Raw genomic sequence first — 14,211 nt, 5'->3', positions numbered from 1 at the left:
TGATTGTGTCATTCATATATTATTCTGTTCCAGCTGCTAGAGGAGAACATCGTCACTTTTGTGAAGAATAACCTGAAGAAGATGCAGAAGCTTCTGAGTCCAAATTACCCAGAATGCTTAGAGAGTCAGAGTGAGGATGAGGAGGTGTTGGACGGTGAGGAGGAAGAGCAGAGGAGGAGCAGCAGAGAGGCATTTCTGAAGATCACACTGCACTTCCTGAGGAGAATGAAGCAGGAGGAGCTGGCTGAGCGTCTGCAGAGCAGTAAGAGGATTTTAACAGATTTAACATGATGGATAAATGAGACATTTACTGAAGTCTCAAGAGATGGAGGAAAATATGTTTATATTCTGTTTGTGTTAGTTCATTCAGGAATTCGAGCTGCAAAGTGTCGACGTAAACTCAAGTCTAACCTGCAGAAGAAGTTCCAGTGTGTGTTTGAGGGGATCGCTAAAGCAGGAAACCCAACCCTTCTGAATCAGATCTACACACCGCTCTACATCACAGAGGGAGGGACTGCAGAGGTCAATGATGAACATGAGGTCAGACAGATTGAAACAGCATCCAGGAAACCAGACAGACCAGAAACAACAATCAGACATGAAGACTTCTTTAAAGCCTCACCTGGAAGAGATGAACCAATCAGAACAGTGATGACAAAGGGAGTGGCTGGCATTGGGAAAACAGTCTTAACACAGAAGTTCACTCTGGACTGGGCTGAAGACAAAGCCAACCAGGACATACACTTCACATTTCCATTCACTTTCAGAGAGCTGAATGTGCTGAAAGAGAAAAAGTACAGCTTGGTGGAACTTGTCCATCACTTCTTTACTGAAACCAAAGAAGCAGGAATCTGCAGGTTTGAAGAGTTCCAGGTTGTGTTCATCTTTGACGGTCTGGATGAGTGTCGACTTCCTCTGGACTTCCACAACACTGAGATCCTGACTGATGTTACAGAGTCCACCTCAGTGGATGTGCTGCTGACAAACCTCATCAGGGGGAAACTGCTTCCCTCTGCTCGCCTCTGGATAACCACACGACCTGCAGCAGCCAATCAGATCCCTCCTGAGTGTGTCGGCATGGTGACAGAGGTCAGAGGGTTCACTGACCCACAGAAGGAGGAGTACTTCAGGAAGAGATTCAGAGATGAGGAGCAGGACAGCACCATCATCTCCCACATCAAGACATCACGAAGCCTCCACATCATGTGCCACATCCCAGTCTTCTGCTGGATCACTGCTACAGTTCTGGAGGATGTGTTGAAAAGTAGAGAGGGAGGAGAGCTTCCCAAGACCCTGACTGAGATGTACATCCACTTCCTGGTGCTTCAGGCCAAACTGAAGAAAGTCAAGTATGATGGAGGAGCTGAGACAGATCCCCACTGGAGTCCAGAGAGCAGGAAGATGATTGAGTCTCTGGGAAAACTGGCTTTTGAGCAGCTGCAGAAAGGCAACCTGATCTTCTATGAATCAGACCTGACAGAGTGTGGCATCGACATCAGAGCAGCCTCAGTGTGCTCAGGAGTGTTCACAGAAGTCTTTAAAGAGGAGAGAGGGCTGTACCAGGACAAGGTGTTCTGCTTCGTCCATCTGAGCGTTCAGGAGTTTCTGGCTGCTCTTCATGTCCATCTGACATTCATCAAGTCTGGAGTCAATCTGCTGGAAGAACAACAAACAACATCCCAGATATGTTTCTACCAGAGTGCTGTGGACGAGGCCTTAAAGAGTCCAAATGGACACCTGGACTTGTTCCTCCGCTTCCTCCTGGGTCTTTCACTGCAGACCAATCAGACTCTCCTACGAGGTCTGCTGACACAGACAGGAAGTAGCTCACAGTCCAATCAGGAAACAGTCAAGCACATCAAGAAGAAGTTCAGTGAGAATGTGTCTGCAGAGAGAAGCATCAATCTGTTCCACTGTCTGAATGAACTGAATGATCGTTCTCTAGTGGAGGAGATCCAACAGTACCTGAGATCAGGAAGTCTCTCCACAGATAAACTGTCTCCTGCTCAGTGGTCAGCTCTGGTCTTCATCTTACTGTCATCAGAAAAAGATCTGGACGTGTTTGACCTGAAGAAATACTCTGCTTCAGAGGAGGCTCTTCTGAGGCTGCTGCCAGTGGTCAAAGCTTCACATAAAGCTCTGTAAGTGGATGAAAAACTGAATATTTGAACAATTTCAAATATGTTTAATTTAAAATATGATGAATAAAACATGTTGTGTTCATTACTAATCCTTTCTTCAGACTGAGTGGCTGTAAACTCTCGAAGAGAAGCTGTGCCTCTCTGTCCTCAGTTCTCAGCTCCCAGTCCTCTAGTCTGAGAGATCTGGACCTGAGTAACAACAACCTGCAGGATTCAGGAGTGAAGCAGCTTTCTGCTGGACTGGAGAGTCCAAACTGTGCACTGCAAACCCTCAGGTCAGTAGATAGCATCTATAATTTCCCTGTCCTGAATAATGACATCGTTTGCATGCTATTTTACATTCCAGTTAATGTCAAATATTCTGAACAACATCTGTAAGGTACTTATATCATTAAAAAAAAACTTTTTATGTTTCCAGTCTGTCAGGATGTCTGATAACAGAGGAAGGCTGTGCTTCTCTGGCCTCAGCTCTGAGGTCCAACCCCTCCCATCTGAGAGAACTGGACCTGAGCTACAATCATCCAGGAGACTCAGGAGAGAAGCTTTTGTCTGCTGGACTGAAAGATCCACACTGGAGACTGGACACTCTCAGGTACGGACAGACAGGAGGACACTCTCAGGTAGAGACAGAAAGATGGACACTCTCAGATAGAGACAGACAGGCGGACACTCTCAGGTAGAGACAGACAGATGGACACTCTCAGGTAGAGACAGACAGATGGACACTCTCAGATACGGCCAGACAGGTGGACACTCTCAGGTATGGACAGACAGATGGACACTCTCAGATAGAGACAGACGGATGGACACTCTCAGGTATAAACAGACAGGTAGACACTCTCAGGTAGAGACAGACAGATGGACAGACAGATGGACACTCAGATAGAGACAGACAGGTGGACACTCTCAGGTAGAGACAGACAGGTGGACAGACAGATGGACACTCTCAGATAGAGACAGACAGATGGACACTCTCAGGTATAAACAGACAGGTAGACACTCTCAGGTAGAGACAGACAGATGGACAGACAGATGGACACTCAGATAGAGACAGACAGGTGGACACTCTCAGGTAGAGACAGACAGGTGGACAGACAGATGGACACTCTCAGATAGAGACAGACAGATGGACACTCTCAGGTATAAACAGACAGGTAGACACTCTCAGATAGAGACAGACAGATGGACACTCTCAGATAGAGACATACAGGTGGACATTCTCAGGTATGGACAGACAGGTAGACACTCTCAGGTAGAGACAGACAGATGAACACTCTCAGATAGAGACGGACAGATGGACACTCTCAGGTACGGACAGACAGATGGACACTCTCAGATAGAGACGGACAGGTGGACACACTCAGGTAGAGACAGACAAATGGACACTCTCAGGTACGGACAGACAGGTGGACATTCTCAGGTATGGACAGACAGGTAGACACTCTCAGGTAGAGACAGACAGATGAACACTCTCAGATAGAGACGGACAGATGGACACTCTCAGGTACGGACAGACAGATGGACACTCTCAGATAGAGACGGACAGGTGGACACTCTCAGGTACGGACAGACAGATGGACACTCTCAGGTATGGACAGACAGATGGACACTCTCAGGTATGGACAGACAGGTGGACACTCTCAGATAGAGACAGACAGATGGACACTCTCAGATAGAGATAGACAGGTGGACACACTCAGGTAGAGACAGACAGATGGACACTCTCAGGTACGGAGAGACAGGTGGATACTCTCAGGTATGGACAGACAGATGGACACTCTCAGATAGAGACAGACAGATGGACACTCTCAGGTACGGACAGACAGGTGGACACTCTTGGGTATGGACAGACAGGTGGACACTCTCGGGTAGAGACAGACAGATGGACACTCTCAGGTAGAGACAGACAGATGGACACTCTCAGGTACGGACAGACAGGTGGACACTCTCAGGTATGGACAGACAGGTGGACATTCTCAGGTATGGACAGACAGGTAGACACTCTCAGGTGTGGACAGACAGGTAGACACTCTCAGGTATGGACAGACAGGTGGACACTCTCAGGTATGGACAGACAGGTGGACACTCTCAGGTATGGACAGACAGACAGATGGACACTCTCAGGTATGGACAGACAGGTGGACACTCTCAGGTATGGACAGACAGGTATGGACAGACGGGTATGGACAGACAGACAGATGGACACTGTCAGGTATTGACAGACAGACACATGGACACTCTCAGGTATGGACAGACAGACAGGTGGACACTCTCAGGTAAGGACAGACAGACAGGTGGACACTCTCAGATAGAGACAGACAGATGGACACTCTCAGGTATGGACAGCCAGCAGTTGGACACTCTCAGGTATGGACAGCCAGCAGGTGGACAGACAGGTGTCTAACTCTCTCTCCTCCTTTCAGCCTGCAGCCTGCTGGAGAACGATGGTTGACACCAGGTCTGAGGAAGTGTAAGTGTGTTTATCATTTCATTCATCAAACTGTGACATCACTCATTCACATCCTGCTGAGGATGAAGATGATGTCATCATCAAACAGATGATAGATCAATAACTGCAGCTGTGTTGTGTCTCGTTCTCTCCATCAGATGCCTGTGAACTGGAACTGGATCCAAACACAATGAACAGAAAACTCAAACTGTCTGATAACAACAGGAAGGTGACACGTGTGGAGGAGGTTCAGTCATATCCTGATCATCCAGACAGATTTGATTACTGGCTTCAGCTGCTGTGTAGTAATGGTCTGACTGGTCGCTGTTACTGGGAGGTCGAGTGGAGAGGAGAAGTTAGTATATCAGTGAGTTACAGAGGAATCAGCAGGAAAGGAGACAGTGATGACTGTTGGTTTGGATGGAACGATCAGTCCTGGAGTCTGTGGTGCTCTGATGATCATGGTTACTATGCCTGTCACAATAAGATAGAAACACACATCTCCTCCTCCTCCTCTTCCTCCTCCTCCTCCTCCTCCTCTGTCTCTAACAGAGTAGCAGTGTATGTGGACTGTCCTGCTGGCACTCTGTCCTTCTACAGAGTCTCCTCTGACACACTGATCCACCTCCACACCTTCAACACCACATTCACTGAACCTCTGTATCCTGGGTTTACAGTCTGGCCTGGTTCCTCAGTGTCTCTGTAGGACAGACAGTCTGCAGACAGACGGTTCAGTCTGAACAGGATCACACACACAGCTGGTATTTAGTACCAACATGATCTCTCATTTATTTAATAAATCATTTTATTTTGTCATCCAGAGAATTATTTATTGTAATTATAAAGTAGTGTTTCTCATAAATCATTTCTAGTCCAGAATGAAGGACTGTCAGTAGGAAGAGTTACAGCTGCATCATTGAGTGTGTCGTTATGTTTTATGTTCATGTGGAGCGTTACACTCTGAACTACATTAAAGGCTCTGGTCATGTGACATGTTGACCAATCACAGATCAGTCTTTGTTCCTTCAGAGTCTCTGAATGGTTGTTGAGATGAGCTGATGTCACTCTGTGTCTTATTGTACAATAAAATCTTCAACCATCTTCAACCAATAAAAACAGTTTCATGTTTTATTTAATCTTTGTGTTAATAAAGAATAAAGAATTATTAATAGTTTTTATTAATTTGGGGAACGAACCAGAAACCAGTTAACTTATAAAGGTGAAGAAGTGACTCTGATATTTTGATCACATTAAAATAAAATAATATCAAATAATATTAAATTAAATTAAATAATAGAAAAGAAAACAGATACAAACAGGAAGTGATTTAATGACCAGCAGAGTAAACACCCCCCCCCCACCCTAAACCAGTAAAACAGCTGATCAGTGATCAATAACAGCTGATCAGTGACAGTCACAGAAACATTTAAATGTGTGCAGCTCTGTGACCTTTGACCCTCAGCAGGATTAAAACAGAACAACTATCTCAGAAAATATCAGAAAAATATAAAAAAAAATCAGAAAATTTCAGAAAATATCGAAAAATATCAAAAAAATTCAGAAATTTTCAGAAAATCATCAGAAAATACAAAAAAATCATCAGAAAAATATCAAAAAATATCAGAAATTTTCAGAAAATGTCAGAAATTTTCAGAAAAATATCAGAAAAATTCAGAAATTTTCAGAAAAATATTAAAAAAAATCTGAAATTTTCAGAAAAATATCAGAAAAATATCAAAAAAATTCAGAAATTTTCAGAAAATCATCAGAAAATACAAAAAAAAATCAGAAAAATATCAAAAAATATCAGAAAATACAAAAAATATCAGAAAATACAAAAAAAACATCAGAAAAATATCAGAAAAAATCTGAAAATATCAGAAAAATATCAGAAAAATATCAGAAATTTTCAGAAAAACATCAGAAATTTTCAGAAAAAAATCAGAAATTTTCAGAAAAAAATCAGAAATTTTCAGAAAATCATCAGAAAATATCAGAAAAAATCAGAAAAATATTAGAAAATACAAAGAAATCATCAGAAAATATCAGATATATTTGTCAGTCAAAGGCAGTCGGCTGCAGACATCAGTAAAGCTGACTTTAACTTCATGGCAAATGAAACAGGATATAGATAATAAAAAATACTGCATATCAAACAATAACAGGTGATACATACTTTAAAAAAAGACACAAAAACAAGTAAAAAGTTAAAACTAATACATCTTCAACTACAACACTAACACATTAAAGTGTCTGACAGAAAGTCCATCAACCAAAATGTATGATTTAATGTATTTTGCTCATTTATATTCCAGACAGCCTCCTTTGCACACAGCGCTATTAGTTAGCTCACTACACCCCCTGCTGGACAAATGAAGCTTTTACAACAAAACAAACCTGAAAATCATCATAAAAACTTTAATGTAATAAAAGAGAGACAGGTAACGTGACAATATTTAATTTATCTACATTTTGGAAGGAACTATACTGTGATCTGTGATTGGTTGGGTCTGTTTAGTTTAAATTAGTTTTATCAAACTGCACACAGAACACTGAGGGAAAGGTGGTATTATTTGAATCTGGTATTTATTAATCTGGTGATGAAAGACAAAAGAGAGTCGACTTTAGATTCAATACTTTCTTTTCTGTCTTGTTTTTATGACTGAAGAACAGATGAAGGAGGCTACAGTATCCCACAGCCTCATATTCTAGATAGGACTGAAAGCATTTATGTTTTCCTCCTGGTGAGTTTTCATTTCTCCATCCATTCTGAACATATGTTACATATATTATGTGTTAAGTTATAAAACATTACTCTTTTCTTTTGGCTAGAAATGAAATGTATTGTAAGTATGGAAGTAAATCTGTGCCATCTGCTTTTGAATTTGAATTTTTAGCACTGAATTTTTTTGCATCGAATTGCAAACACTGAATTTTTTTTTTCATTGAAATCAGACTTTGAATTTTAAAAGCCGTTGAATTTCAAGAACTGAATTTTTTTTCCCTCTGAATTTTTTCTAATGTTGCAAAAAATTGAGTGTCAAAAGTTCAATGTCTCAAATTCAGAGTCAACATCCGAGTAACTAGACAGAAGCAATCGATCCCTGAATCAAATCGTTCACCATCCAGCCAATCAAGTTACGCTCCGTTTGTCCTGTGACCCCCGACACAGGAAGGCGGTGAAGATCTGCAGTTAATGGTAAATAAAATGGTAAATACTCACCGAAGCGCCGTCGTTGTTTCTGCCGGTAGCTGACGTAGCTGAGTGGGCTTAACCATCAATGGATGGTGAACGATTTGATTCAGGGATCGACTGCTTCTGTCTAGTTACCCGGATGTTGACTCTGAATTTGAGACACTGAATTTTTGAAGGCATTGAATTTTTTTTACACTGAATTTTTTTAAACATTAGAAAAAATTCAGAGGGAAAAAAAATTCAGTTCTTGAAATTCAACGGCTTTTAAAATTCAAAGTCTGATTTCAATGAAAAAAAAATTCAGTGTTTGAAATTCGATGCAAAAAAAAAATCAGTATACTAAAAATTCAAATTCAAAAGCAGATGGCACAGATTTACTTCCAGATGTAGGTGCTTTCAGTCCTGTTTAGAACACAGAGTAGTGGTACACTTTTTGCCATCTTGTGGCCAAAATGAGCATTACAACATCAAACATGAATAAAAATCCACATAAACACAAGACAGAAAACTATTTAAATCAGACTTATGAATTGAATCTTCAGAAATAAAATAAAAACTACTCACATGGTTTTCAGGGCTTCCAAAGAAAGAAAATGAAACATTAAAAACATTCTAGCTGCAGATTTCTGTTCTGTTCTTGCTGCTAAACTAGAAGATAATTCACTTTTTACTCTTTATTCTGTCCTGGCAGATAAGTCACTTCTATTGTTAGACAGAGAGTAACACAAACACTCAGTAGGCTTGACTCCACATTGAGTGTGATTTACTGCTCATATTATCCTAATACTTTCTCCATCTTTACAAGTTTTCAACAAAGGTCAGTATATTTCTTTTTTACAGGCTTGCTGATCAGGTACGTATCCTCACTACCGGTAACCATGGTAACCAAGGTATACCAAACAACATATTTTACAGCAGGATTCACTCACAGGTAAATGAAGGAGGTGTAAAATGCAGCAAATGCCAATAAACCCACGTAATAATTCACCAACCAACATGAATGAGGCTTAACAATGTGCTAACTCAGCCTATGGAGACTAGCTAAACTCATGCTAACAGTTAGCTTCACGATCAGGACTTGCGTGTTAACCCGGTTTTACACATGAAAATAAATGCTTTTAATACTATTCTGATGCACACAACATTATAACCAACGTAAATAGTAACCATATTCACTGATAGATCTACTCCAAGGATCATAAACACTCAGTCTGCATGTGCACTGGTCGACTGTGCTGCTTAGACTGAATAATACCACAATCACCACCAGAGGGCGCTTATGTTACTCAAACACTGACAGCAGTCGGAGCATTACTGTTGTTTCTTTTACCCAAAGCTTAGTTTTCTTCTTTTATTGTTTGTTCAACATTTCAAAGATAATCCAGTTCAATCTCAAAATACTGATTTGCAAATATTCACTGTGAGGAGCATCAGGAAACACTCGGCCATGTACTCAGACATGTTTGAATTCACTGACTGAATAATATCTTTACCCTCAGACAAGCATCAGTCTGACATTACTGCTTTATTTATTTAAAATATCATGTTTTCCACAAAAGGAACGAAGGTGAATCTGCTGTTGCAGGTTTCCAACACACTCAACCCAATTATCTGTTGTAACTTTATTAGAGAATAAAGTATTCATACAACGCTTCAGCAAAACTATCTGATTTCAGTCGTGTGTGTAGAGCTGATGAGTGTTGAGTTGAGATGAGGCGTCTTCGTCCTGTGTCACTTCCTCTTTGTTTCTCTGCTGCATGTAAAGTTCAGACATTAAGTATTTGGACAGTCATATTGTTTTGTTCATCCCATTTTATCCAAACAGTCAAAAACAAAAGCTACTCACAGTCAGAGGTCAGAGGTCACAGCAGCCTGACAAAGACTGAGTTTACTGTATATAGTATTTATTTTATCCTATTTGTGTTACTTATTGTTGATTCTATTTTTAGCACACTTTCACCCTTACATTGCTACTTTTTTCCACTGTACTACTGCGTCTTTGAATTTCTCTCAAGGGGGATCAATAAAGATTCATCTCATCTCATTTTATCTCAGGATGGAGACTTGATTATGTGTCAGCAATATGTTTCTGCCTTTAAAACAGAAACTGAGGCAATCTAATGCTGTAAACAAGCAAACAGCTGAATATTAATCTAGATTGTGCACACTCCAGTCCCATGATGCATTTCTGTCAATGACACATCTGACCTCCTGAAAGGAAGAAGACGACAACTGAGGAAATTGAACGTGTGAAGATTATTTAAGATAAATGTTTGCAGCAATGCAACTCTTCTTTTCTGTATATATATATATATATATATATACAACCTGCATCCTATCTTGTCTTTGTTCTAATAAACACTATAGTGTTAATTAGAACACAGACAGGATTCATGGTGATGTTTAACACCACATATTCATTATGGCAAACGTATTAAATGGACAGCGTGTATTATCTTGCATACTTTAAAGCCTCAGTGCCGCATTAGTAGATCAGTAGGGTGTGTGGTTGAGCATCATCACCTCCTTCTGCAGGTGTGTGGTGGAGCATCATCACTCCATCACTTCCAGCCGGTGACATCACCGAAATCTTTATAATGGAGACCTGTGAGTAACGCCTCACCTTTACCAGTCAACAGGCGACTGAAGACGTTGGTCTCCGTTAGCAATGGTTCTAAAAAGGTAACCAAACAGGTGTATTCCTCCCCCACCTTTCTTTGAAGCTTTGATCCATGGGATGAGACTTCAAACGTGTTCCCTTGAACGCCACCCTGTTAATGGATCTACAAGAGCCTGCTAACCAAAAACAGCTCTTAAAACCCTTTTCCTGCAGAACAAACGTAGGGAGACCCACTCGTTTGAACCCGTGGACAACCAATACACATGAGAATTGTCAACAAGGCTGATCTTTCTGTTTATTTGTACAGTCATACACATCTGTTGTTGGTCTGTTGGTTATAATGGTAGAACAATTTATAACTATTCATTGATTAACTTGTTAATTAATAATTTGTTAGCCTCCTGCATCATGAGAGACTCCACCCACCATACACACAACATACCCCCCCCCCCCCCCCCCCCCCCCGCACATGGCCTGCCCCCCACCGCACATGGCCTGCCCCCCACCATACACATGACCTGCCCCACCCGTCCCCCCAGGCAAGAGGTTGTGCAGCATCCGGATATTAACCAAGAGGCTGAAGAACAGCTTCTTCCTGGATGCTGTATGACTGATGAACTCTGCATCACACTGCCTTGTTGTAACATCACATACACACTGAACTGCATCGCTGCTGTAATGACTGTGTGTGAAGACTTTCTGACCTTACATTGCACTAGGTTTAGGAGTGTTTATGGGAATTTTTAACCATTCTTCTAGAAGTACATTTGTGAAGTCAAACACTGATGTTAGACAAGAAGGCCTGGCTCTCAGTCTGCGCTCTGATTCATCCCAAAGGTGTTCTATCGGGTTGAGGTCAGGACTCTGTGCAGGCCAGTCAAGTTCATCCACACCATCCATGTCTTTCTGCACTGGTGCACAGTCATGTTGGAACAGGAAGGGGCCGTCCCCAAACTGTTCCCACAAAGTTGGGAGCATGGAGCATTCAGAGTTCCTTTCACTGGAACTAAGGGGCCAAGCCCAGCTCCTGAAAAACAATCTCACACCATAATCCCCCCTCCACCAAACTTTACACTTGGCACCATGCAGTCAGACAAGTACTGTTCCCATGGCAACCGCCAAACCCAGACTCGATTCGTCCCTCCAGAGAACAGTTCTCCACTGCTCTAGAGTCCAGTTGCTGCTTTACACCACTGCATCTGACACTTTGCATTGCACTTGGTGATGTTTGGCTCAATGCAGCGGCTCGGCCACGAAACCCATGAAGCTCTCTGCACACTGTTCTTGAGCTAATCTTTCCTCACTGGACTTGTTGCACAGGTTTCATCCTATCACAGGGTTAGGGTTAGGTACAGGTGGCTTCCTATCACAGGGTTAGGGTTAGGTACAGGTGGCTTCCTATCACAGCACCATGCTGGAATTCACTGAGCTGCTGAGAGCGACCCATTCTTTCACTAATGTTTGTAGAAACAGTCTGCATGCCTTGCTGCTTGATGTTATTCACCTGTGGCCATGGAAGTGATTGGAACAGCTGATTTCAATTATTTGGATGGATGAGTGAATACTTTCGGCAATATAGTGTATGTATGTTTATATATTCTGCAGTTTGACACATTACAAACAGTGATGTAAGCTACTGCAACGTTTTAGCAATAAAAAGAACAGAAGTTCAGTAGATTTAAGAAGGTCTGTAACAGGTTTCATCATTTTAGACGTGGTTTTGTTGGACAAGGACTACTCTCCACCACACACCTGTAGAAAACACTAAAATACAGCTGATTAAAACCTGTTTGACACCACATCAACACAGAAGTGAGTCAAACTCCTACCAGAACTTGATGTGGTGCAACATAAAGTTACTGTACAAACAAACTAATGTGGTAATATTTTAGTGGTTTTTGGTTCCTCATTCCAGTTAAAGATGTTTTGTAAGAACTGAGACAGAAATGTTTTGACCTAAATGTGGTTACAACATCAGCTGAACTGTGGAGGTTTTATCCTCTAATGATGACCACGTTTGCACCACAAGGCTCCTGAACACAAACACTTTATGAACACATCAGAAAAACTATTGCTCTTTGAACTCGTGGCAACATTTTGGGGTCACTCTCTTATTGAACTTTAATATAAACTGAGTAGAGACTTCCAGTAGTTCAGACAGGCACATATAAGTTATAATAGAGTCACATGCTGCTAATACCTGTCAGTCATGGGTTCGGTCACATTAGAGGCCCAACAATCGACCCTTGGTGTATTATTTAATATTTTCTATCTTACAAACATAATTTAAACCAAACTGAATGAATTGTAACAATGTCAGAAGGAACACAAGAGAAAATGTTTCTTATAAACTTTATATCAATATTTATTGCAAATAATATTCACAGTTTACATTGAAGCCATAATACTGTGTTACAAAATACACCAAATATACTTTAGGTGATTATTAAGCAGTTTTTATTTGCAGATTATATAATTTTCAGTTATGAAAAAGAGACGCTGATAAGACTTAAAGCTCAATCAACCAAACTACAAAGTTGATAAAATATATTGGACTACCAGCAAAGATATAAATGAAAATTAATGTATTTCTTGTGTATGCAAAGAGATAAAATAATAATAAAAATAAAAAACTCAAGCAAAGCTACAACTACAAAAGCAACAAGTCAAATCTTTAAATTGACTCTACATTGTTAAGCTGGAAGCCAATTTTAAGATTTTTAACATCTAAAAAGAGTCAAAATTATTCTAGATAATTAACTTTGTGATGAGATAATATTTAATTACAGTTTGTTTTGGTTTAGTTGGTGATGTCGGTGTGGAAGTTTTCATATTCATTTTTATCCTGATGCACCTGATGATGAAAAACAAGATTCTGAGTAAAAATGCAACAAATAAATGCTGAATTCACCCCAAACTCCCAGACTTTCCTCCCAGCTGAACACAGGTCACAGTGGAGTCAGCAGACCCTGAACGCACCATCAGATATTTACCTGACTGGCTTCTGGACCTGAACGCCTCGCTGTTCTGCTTCTTACTGAGTAAGAAACCTGCACAAACACAAACAGTGAGACATTCACAGTCCTGCATTACAGTAACATGGATGTTATTAGTTGATTTTATACATCAGCTCACAGTGTGGTCATCAGGTGGTCTCTGGTTCCCTGCTAAACAAATCAGAGCAACATTTCAGCTCTAAACTTACAGTTTGTGTTAATCAGACTGAACAAAGGTTGGTGAACATTTTCTCACCTCGAGCTCTGAAGAGAAGAACAGTAACAACAGTGATGAGGACGAGTTCAGCCACATGCAGCACCAACATTATGAAGCTCAGAGCAGAACAATCTGCATAAACTGAGGAGTCTAAATCACAGAAACAACATCAAGTAAAGGAAGTTTGGACATGTGAAATATTTTGGCAGGTTTTCATATTTAAGAAGCAGGTTGATGTGAGCTGTGGAAACAGAGGCCATGGAAATAACAGATGAGATCCATCATGATATGAAAAGTGTCGTCTCAGCACAAAATGACATTTCCATTTCCAAAGTTATATTTCTGTTATGAGATGGTCAATCTGTAAAGTTTAAACATGATTTATTACCTTTTTCTTCTGTTTTATTCAAAGTTGTTGCTGTTGATGTTTTCATTACTTCAGTGGTTTGAGTCATTGGTGGTGTTGCATCATTTCCTGGATCAATGAACAAAGAAGAAATTAATAAATAAAAAAAACTGCACAGTGAGAAAACACCTCATGTTTATCATCTGCAGGGACTAAACACATTTTACTAAATAAAACCTCAAAATA

General features: G+C 40.7%; 1 protein-coding gene and 1 long non-coding RNA gene across 2 annotated transcripts; one reads left to right on the top strand and one right to left on the bottom strand.

The window, feature by feature from the left end:
* The first annotated feature begins 2,618 nt into the window (after positions 1-2,618).
* LOC128377377 (stonustoxin subunit beta-like) lies at positions 2,619-5,676 on the top strand. The gene is made up of 3 exons (XM_053337327.1): positions 2,619-2,733; positions 4,565-4,611; positions 4,749-5,676. The coding sequence occupies exon 3, from the start codon at positions 4,781-4,783 to the stop codon at positions 5,294-5,296; it is 516 nt and encodes a 171-aa protein (XP_053193302.1). The 5' UTR covers positions 2,619-2,733; positions 4,565-4,611; positions 4,749-4,780; the 3' UTR covers positions 5,297-5,676.
* Positions 5,677-13,428: 7,752 nt separating this feature from the next.
* On the bottom strand, positions 13,429-13,699 carry LOC128377384 (uncharacterized). Its single transcript, XR_008323314.1, has 3 exons — positions 13,659-13,699; positions 13,542-13,570; positions 13,429-13,456 (listed from the first exon to the last, which is right to left on the bottom strand). It is a non-coding gene; the product is annotated as an uncharacterized LOC128377384 (long non-coding RNA).
* Between the last annotated feature and the right edge of the window lie 512 nt (positions 13,700-14,211).

Source organism: Scomber japonicus, chromosome 17 (assembly GCF_027409825.1).
Source record: "Scomber japonicus isolate fScoJap1 chromosome 17, fScoJap1.pri, whole genome shotgun sequence".
Classification (NCBI taxonomy): Eukaryota; Metazoa; Chordata; class Actinopteri; order Scombriformes; family Scombridae; genus Scomber; species Scomber japonicus.
The sequence above is the reverse complement of the archived record's forward strand: the minus strand, read 5'-3'. Positions and strand labels throughout refer to the sequence as shown.